The sequence below is a fragment of the Macrobrachium nipponense genome, chromosome 6 (genome assembly GCF_015104395.2).
Source record: "Macrobrachium nipponense isolate FS-2020 chromosome 6, ASM1510439v2, whole genome shotgun sequence".
Taxonomy (NCBI): domain Eukaryota; kingdom Metazoa; phylum Arthropoda; class Malacostraca; order Decapoda; family Palaemonidae; genus Macrobrachium; species Macrobrachium nipponense.
Genome location: NC_061108.1, coordinates 35,582,404 through 35,591,619, shown reverse-complemented (window position 1 = coordinate 35,591,619; position 9,216 = coordinate 35,582,404). Strand labels below are relative to the sequence as shown.

The 9,216-nt window shown below is 37.8% G+C and overlaps 1 protein-coding gene across 1 annotated transcript in view; it reads right to left on the bottom strand.

Moving 5' to 3' along the window:
• LOC135216719 (putative neural-cadherin 2) overlaps positions 1–9,216 on the bottom strand; it is a 90,241-nt gene that overhangs the window by 41,692 nt on the left and 39,333 nt on the right. Inside the window, exons 7-8 of the mRNA XM_064252179.1 lie at positions 3,652–3,854; positions 3,123–3,286 (exon numbers count right to left, since the gene is read on the bottom strand). Of these exons, the coding sequence (XP_064108249.1) occupies positions 3,123–3,286; positions 3,652–3,854 (367 nt within the window). The remainder of the gene's footprint in view (positions 1–3,122; positions 3,287–3,651; positions 3,855–9,216) is intronic.

The following is a 9,216-nucleotide window of genomic DNA, read 5'->3' as shown; positions in this document are numbered from 1 at the left end:
TAATAATTGCTAAAAATACAAAGTGGCACTCAGCCTTTTATGTTTGTGTCCTTGTACATAATGATAGGAGTGACAAACCTCAGCAGATCTAAATATACTGCCTCTTCCGATCTCAATATAATGAACTGGCTCTAATATCAAATCAACAAGATCGTTTGCATGAGAAATTTAGTCTCTAACAACCAATTTTTCGTTCAGGTAGATCCTTTTTTTCCCTTGGCTCCACCCCTAAACCAATAGCGATAACCGTGTCTTGATCTAAAGGCATCTTTGTTTCTCAATTGCACGACTCAAACTGAGATTGGATGTAAATTTGGTTTGACCGTGAGACTCCTCTTCAAACCTATTGACAAACAACTTGGACAACTGGGATGGACAAACCATCTGGCCGCGTAAACACCTTAAAACTTTGAAATTCAAAGAATATCTTTGGTAATTCATATGTCTATTTTGAAAACGACTGTTGAACTTATGAGGTCTACTGTTATATGTTGTAGCGGTAGTTACAATAACCACTCGGAGTAGCAAGTCAAATGGGCTGGCATTGACAGCACAGTTAAGTGCTAACCTTATCACACCAGGCTTTGAGCTAAGCAATGTGGAAAATGATCTGTTCACGTCATACATATCACGAATTATACCAATGCATAAGACATTTATACCCATAGGGAAAATAATGTTAGCTGTGAATTAGCAAATGTATCGACATGTTTGACACTGGAAATAAAAGAAAAAAAGGTTCAGAAGCATTTCTCGTGTAGTGACTGCACTCGGAAAAAAAAGTAATTGGAAATATGCGTTGGTACAGAGAAGGAGCAAAAAGGCTAGTTCAGGCGAAAGCATGAAAATTCAAGAGTTTTGAGATCATAGAATATATGGAATATACAATTTAGGCAAAGGCCAGGCACTAGGGCCTATGAAGTTATTCAGCGACAAAAGGAACAATTAGAGTAAAACGGTTTTAAGTGCACTATGAGGCAATTTGGAAAGGATGGAAATTAAGATAGAAGACTGTGGATATGAACGTAGGTACAGTAAAATGATTGAAAGGGGGGTTGCATTTAGGGGCGAAGGGACACTGCAAACAACCTTCAGTAATGACTACAGAGCTCCGGCAGGTTAATGAAAAAATGACAGGAAGCGCAAGCAGCAAAATACTACAGTTTGTTTAGGGTTCGTTATACTACTGGTGATCGGTTTATGTCATTGCTTGAAGCGGCTAATATAATGAGAGTTTTCTGCTTAGCAGATTCATCCACGCAAGTGACCGTTGTCTTTAGTGTCTAAGAGGAAACGCTTCACATACGGAAACGACACGTCCATGCTCCATACGCAAAACACAAGCCCAACTACGAAATTATTCTCTGCGTCACGTTCCACGGTCCCGAGAGAGATTTTTAAGTAGTCGGTCCATAAGGTTGTTTCATTGCGCCCAAGAGCTTTTAAGTGAACCTTTGAGGTTAAAGAGTAGGCTTATCATTTCTTTCTTGAGGCAAGTTTTCTCATTTAACGTACGAAAGTTCAGTGGCTCATATACGGTGCCAGAGTTTCAGATGTATCGTTAAGAACTCTGTTTTTCGAGTCACATGACAAAATACCTGGTAATCATTAGTTAGATTACTAAGGCTTTTCAATAAAATCACAATTGTCGAGCATTTAATCTGAAAATAATCTCAAATGCATATTCTATCGTTTCCCAAACAACTGTTTACCACTGTTTCGAATCGCCTGTATTATTTCAGACATGATGATCGCGTCCAACCGAATTAAGTTTTAATACTGAAGGTCTTATAATGATTCTAATTATGTCGCCAGATGAGATTGCGATTATATCAACTGTACATTAAACTATTTGACTTCCTGCTGAAAAGGCACTTTCATCGTTGTCACAAGAATACAAACTTGAATAAGTTGATGAACATAATAAAATGGCCAATCCAAAATGGGTCAATACTGAATGTCGTTTATCAAGGAACGTCAATGCTGCCGTACAAACTAATATGCAAAAATAAATAAATAAATAAAATAAAAGACATAGTCAAGTAAAATAAAAGAAATAACGAGAAAAAATTACACGGAAAATGATCTAGTAAAAAGAGGTGAATGTAAAACGTGGGTCATACAAAGATGGAGTTAAATCTTAGTTGGCAATGTAGGGAACACAAAATACCCGATTATAGGGCAAAATGAAATAACATACAAATAACAATTCAAAATCACTAATGTATCGAACATTCACAGCTCAGGGAATTCATTTCCAATACCAATTCCTTCTTTTGTAAAGATGGATGGCAACTGTTCATTCAGTGACGAAAGCATATCGGTAATTCTTAGGAAGGGCTCCGCACGGTCATATCTATTAATGAGATTTTTTGAATGAACAATATATTAGTGCATATGATGCAGTACAAGTGAGGTAACTTGAAAATTTTGTTTTGTTTATAACTCTGCGTTAATCCCCAAACGACTGATACTAAAACATGGCGTCTCATGGAACTTGTCTCCGTAAGAACGTAAACAAAAGACGGCAAATTTCTTAAGTTACTAACGTACACGGCATCATATATAGCTTGTTCTATTCTGTTCGGCCAAAAATACTCATTAATAAACAATAAGTGCGTGCGGAACACTTCTTAGAATTACAGGTAAACCGAAAATAGAATGACCTAAGAATTTTTGTCCGTGCATTTGGAATTAATTATCAAAGCCTATGTATCTTTAATAGATAATGACCCCAAGGGTTTTATCCCAGAAAATATCCACCTTTCTAAGGGGTCCACAATAATAAAAAAAAGTGTTTTAAAATTGTACACGAACTCGCAACATATTATATTATTGTGGACCCCTTAGAACATTATATATACTCTCGCGATAGAGAGTTTTTCCCAAGTGTATATCCACCTTTGCGACATTTGGTACAAGCCCGTTGGGGATTACCATAAAAACATAAGCAAAAGAGTGGAAATATCACATAAGAGATAATAACCCCCGAGAAATAGTAGTCCTAGATAACGTCCGCCGAAATTCCTTCGGGGTCACTATCTGGGAAAGATCCAAGCCTGTCTGATTGTCACATCCACTAAATCTCTTGCTTGTACAGAAGTGTTCTAAGTGAGGCTCACCTTCCTTCTCGCACCAGGCTGGAAGCAAAAATGGTGCCGTCGTCAGCGTTCAGTTTAAACAGGGGATGGGCCTTCCCAGCCCATCGGAAGGTCTTGTCGGCTATGTCCCAGTCGTCTGGGTCGTCTACATACACGCGACCTAAGGGCGCGTCTGATCCGCTCCCCTGCGGAGGAACAAGAACTTGCTTGCTGAAACCGTAGACGAGTTACTCATTTTATTTGAAAGTATTATGTAAGCAAGGAAACATTTCTGTTTTACTCTCTCTCTCTCTCCTCTCTCTCTCTCTCTCTCTCTCTCAATAAGATTATTATTATCATTTATCATTATTACTATTTTCATTTCTCTCGCACTCTTTCGTCATGCTCGAAGTAGCTGTGACACCAGGTAATTTACTATTAAAAATATCTCTGTCATACATGGATCTCTCTCTCTCTCTCTCTCTCTCTCTCTCTTCTCTCTCTCTCTCTCTCTCTTCTCTCTCTCTCTCTCTCTCACACACACACACTTGGGTGTCTCTCTCTATCTCACCTGAGTCTGCCACAGGTAGACCGTCTTGGCGGCAGGTTTCATGGGATTATCGTTCAAGTCATTGACAACGATCGTTATGGTCTGAGTCCTGTTAAGTCCTCCGGCGTCGCCAATCACGACTTCTACGGGAAGCGTTCGATGCGTCTCACGATCCAGAGAGCCTCGGGTCCATAACTCGGCTCCTCCTCGACCGCTGTCGACATCTGGACAAACAAACCAAGAAAATCTTTTATATATATGATAAAATAAGGGGCGTATTTATATACTGTTGGCACTTTTAGCGGTTAAGGGAGTGATAAGAGGGAGTTGGAGTGGTTGAACAGCAAGCTGGGAGAAAAACTGTGCACAAGGGTAAAGTAAAAGGCTGAAACGAGTACAACCTTTAATTAGTACTCCAAAAATTGCACCACATGGATATTTTTCTAACATTTTTCCAACAAATTTAGCATTTCCTATTTCAATACACTATCTCACCCACGTCTAGTCACTCGGTATTTCAAGCATGCACAGTGGAAATAGGCCACTGCCCTCAATACTGACGACCACCTTTATCTTAAGATGCATCATAGATCTTGACAACACCCCTTATAACAACCAGAGCAACTAACGGAGACTGATAAGACGACCATATTGAACATGGCAGTTTTGGCCTTACAAAACAAGAACCGAATTTCACTATGTTAAGTTTGTTTATTCGTAAAGATCTGTAGCTGTTCAGATAAACTGTCTGCCCGACGGTTGCACCACGCTAAGCAGCACTGAAAAGGTGAGGCAAGTGGAGGCAGTGGTGGTAAAAGGTTAACCTTGGTGAATTGAATTTAGTATAGAATTTAGGCCAAAGGCCAAGCACACTGGGACCAGTGAGGTCACTCAGCGATGAAAAGGAAATTACCAGTAAAAGTTTAAATTGTATAACGGGGAAAACATCGCAGTTGGTGAAAGATTCAAAAGATATTTTGGATGTTTCTACAACGGGGCCTTCGTGGCGATTCAGCAGTTGAAAATTTGAATGCGGCAGAGAAACCATCCACTTTTAGGGGAAATAGCATCATACTGAAGAAAATGTTGAGGTTTTAAGACAAAATGTGTGGGAACGCTCAGACTCGCAATCTGTCTCTGAAAAAAAACTGATGTATCATTTGGAATTTAGAACTAAAGGTAACAAAAATGTTTTTGAAATTCTTAAAATATACGAAAAATAATAACCGGTCAAAGCAAGAATTTTCTGTTTTGCAATCAAAACGCCATTCGTTTCGTTAAGGGAAAAATCCTTCTTGTCCCATGTCATACACCAAAGGCGTAAAAAAAATTAAGCTGTCACAGTCAACGTTTATACATATGGAACTGGGGTGAATATGAATATACAATTTCTTTTCATTAAACTGAGTTTGCTGTCGTTAGCCGCCACCTGCAAAACGCCGAGTCAAAAGTGCTATGACCCTTCACACTTTTTCCCAGACTTCACAATCCTGCTCTTTACATGTAAAATATGACGTCATTTCAGTGAGTGAACAAGGCACCATTTTACCTTTTATTCCTTGAAACAACCGTAATATTATTTTCTGCTTTTAAAACCGGGAGGATTTTAAAAAGATGATTTTATTTGAGTGATGAATTTTAGGATGCCAAGTCGAGCAATAGGACACTTTCGGCCATTCAGGGCTTAATATACAGGAAAGGGGAAGTCGGAGAGACTGGATAGTAAGAATGAAGAAAAGGCTAAAAAGTGGATGTAGCTACAGTAGATTCACATCAACCGTGCATTTGATGTCTAGGCCAGTCCCTTACGACGCTCCTGATTGGCTGTTGATAAGCCAATCACAAGGCTGGAAACTCCCACTCTCTCTCGAGAGTTCATATAGGCAGGATGTGTGTTCCACTTCTCCTGATGGCTACTTTTGAAAGACATATCCCTCAGGAGAGGTAGAACATAGATCCTACCCATGTGAACTCTCGAGAGAGACAAAGTTTCCAGCCCTGTGACTGGCTTATCAACAGCCAATCAGGAGCGTTGTAAGGGACTGGCCTAGACTTCAAATATAGGGTTGATGTGAATCTACTATAGTCGCCGAGGCCAGGTGCAAACAACCTTTGGTAAATTTTTACATTGCACCCTCTTGAGTTTCACTGACGGCAACATAGCCCTACAATTTCTTTTTCCTTTTTATGCTTCCAAGGCTTGAAAAACACTTATTCTTCCACTCGGCTTTAAGGTATGAGTTATTATACATTCACGGCACTACTTTTTGACCTTTTGATTCTATTGCTTACATTAGTAATTCAAAATTCCAAACCAAATTTATTTCTCCGTTTGTCTTTCCTTCCCAGGGATACCACGTTATTCCCTTCCTTGTTGCACGTCATAATTATACTAAAGATTCTGTCATACGGATATAATTAGCTCAAATGAATACCAGTGCACTCGAGAAATCTTTCTATTGTCAGCAGTTAGCTTTTCCTCTTGTCCTGTGGGTTTTAGATTAAATATATAGTTCAATTTAAATTTTTATTGAATGATTAAAATATTCTTGTTGACTACTATGGGTTTCACAGACAGTGCAAGCACGTTTTTTGGCAATAACCCTGTAATGAACACTCGTATCAGTACGAAATTTTGTTAAGAGTGTATTACACCCAGTGCCGCAATTTATAAGAGCATCATGAATCACTAATTGTTAAGAATAAAGACACTTGTCCCTGTAGCGAGAGGCAAAAACTCGATTAGCCAGAAATGGATACGAACACAACAGTTAAGAGCTCCGCCTACCCTCTACCCCCACCCCCTCCGTCATCCTTCCCTCACCTTCCCTTCTCTCTTTAAAAGTAGCTTCAGTTTAAACTTTTGTATTTTTCTGTCCATTTATATATCTAATAATATACATTGCACATTGCTGTATAACTCTAACGATCCAGTCCGTTGTTAGCTGCCAGTTGACTAATTTATTTATGCATTCATTGATCCGCTCATCTCTCTCTCTCTCTCTCTCTCTTTCTCTCTCTGAAAGTTACTGTAGTTTAAACATATTCTATACGATTTTTTCTATCTATGTAATAATAGTTTACATTGATGTATATATCTAACGATTCACTTGGTTGTTACCTGCCAGTTGACTTATTTATTTATGCACTAATCCGTTCATCTCTCTCTCTCTCTCTCTCTCTCTCTCTCTCTCTCCTCTCTCTCTCTCTCTCTGTGGTAGTGGTACCTACTGTAAATGGTTATTAGAGTGAGAGATATCCGAATGTATGGTGGAGTAGTAAAACGATAGACACTATGATTGATGGTAAAGCGACTGTTATACTTGTTTGGTTACCTTCTTCGCAATCCACATTTGGACTTAGAGTATCAGCAATATAGTACTTGTATTACGAAGGTGAAGAAGAAATGGCCACCACGGAACTTAACTGTCGGCATGTTGCAGAAATTCGTTTGTCACGCAACTTTTCACTTTTAGCCATGAGAAAGCCGCCTATTGGCTCCAGATTGGTATGAATAGGTAACTGGTTATAGTTACTCTGTTACAAATAAAGATTGAGTCTTTCTATCCGACATTCATTAGGGTTAAAGCCTTGATTAAACAGATGCACATATTTAAATCGTGAATGTTTATTGTATGATATATGTATATATATATATATATATATATATATATATATATATATACATATACATATATATATATATATATATATATATATATATAAGTATATATATAAATATATATACATAGATATATATATATATATCATATATATATATATATACTATATATACATATACATATATATATATATAATATATATACATATACATTATATATATATATATATATATATATATATATATATATATATAAAGTATATATATAAAATTATATATACATAGATATACATATATATATATATATATATATATATATATATATATATATATATATATATATATATATATATATATATGTGACGGTACTTACTTTCTTTGCACAGATCTAAGGTAACGTGTGCCGTGGAGGCTGTACTTTGGGGAATTAGGCTTATATAAATTCTTCTTGTCTTGCTCAATGTTCTTAATCTGGGATTCGTTAAAAGGGTTCAAATTTTGGATGAGAAATTAAATTGATATATCCATACAAATTACGTTTTATTCTTCGTTAGGGATTCTTACAAATGGTTTTTCCACCTTCTGAGTTACTGGGCTCTTGGACTGATAAAACTTAATTGGCACTTGTCGCAATTACGAGTCTATAGGCACGAGGGAATTTTACTGAGTATTGATTGTCACTTTCACTGTCTTTGATTGCTTCGCACACCACACCTTTGCACCTGTTCTTCTTCTTCTGGGATTCTTCTGTCCTTCTCTGTTTCACGGCCATGCCACTGCAGTTCTCCCCTCAGGCTCCCCGGTTGTTCTCCTCTCTTGGCTTCTCTGTTCCCTTTTTTCTCTGCTCTCTCTCTCTCTGTCTGACCTTTTTGTTGGGTTGAAATCTCCTTAGCCCCGCCTTTGGATTTTGGGATTTTGACTGGGTGTGGCATTTTCTGAAAGACTTTTTGTGTGTTAGTGGCTACAGACATTATACAAGACCGCCTTCCTGTCATGTCTTTTACAATGATTCGTAGGCTCTGAATTTGTATACGCCTCCTTCTTCATGTCCTGGCTTCTTAGGGGCGTATCCCTTGGTAACCTCATAGGTCATTCGTTGATACCCCTTTTGGGCTGTCTTATGACCAACACTCATGGCTTTTGATTCGTCGATACTAGACTAGAGGCCTACCTTTGGGAGGGTGGAGCTTTTAAGAATTTGGTACTTCCCTCTTTCTAACAACGGGTCATAGAATTCCTTTTTAACGTATGCCAGATGGCTCTCTCTGACCTGTTCACGAAAGGAACGCCGATTAGTCATAGGCGCTAATGAGAGTAGTTTCCAATTTCTCGAAGATGCCTGGGCGATATCGCTGGTCACTAATCGCTGGTACGGACAGAGGCTTTTTGGGGGAGATGAAAACCAGATGTCTAATGGCTAAAAGCCTAATGTTTGGAGTAACAAAATCCCTTCGCTAAGAAAAATCATTATCTTTCCCTTTTCTCTTTTCTTCCTTATTATCCGTTTCGTGCCTTTTTCTTAAGTATTATTAAGTTATTGTCTTGTCGAAGAACGACACTGTGCCACACTATTACAGTCTCGGCCCGCTACCTCGCTGACTCCGACAGCGTTATCTAAGCTGAAGCAAATATTATACCTACCAGAGGACTCCTAACTTATGCTTCTGGGAAATCATATTGAAACTTTGACTCAAAAACATCAAAAGTGAATGTGAACATGAGCAAATTCTTGATTAAGTAACGTTAAGGGCAACAATCAAAATTGAATGTAAACATGAGTAAATTCTTGAGTAAGTAACATTCAGAGAAACATAAAAAAAAAACTGAATATGAATATGAACAAATACTTGATTAAGAAATATTAAAAGAATCATCAAAGTGAATTCAAATATGAGTAAATCACATTAAGAAACATGAAACTGAATGCAAACAAGAATAAATCACCAAAAAACAAGAAAACTGAA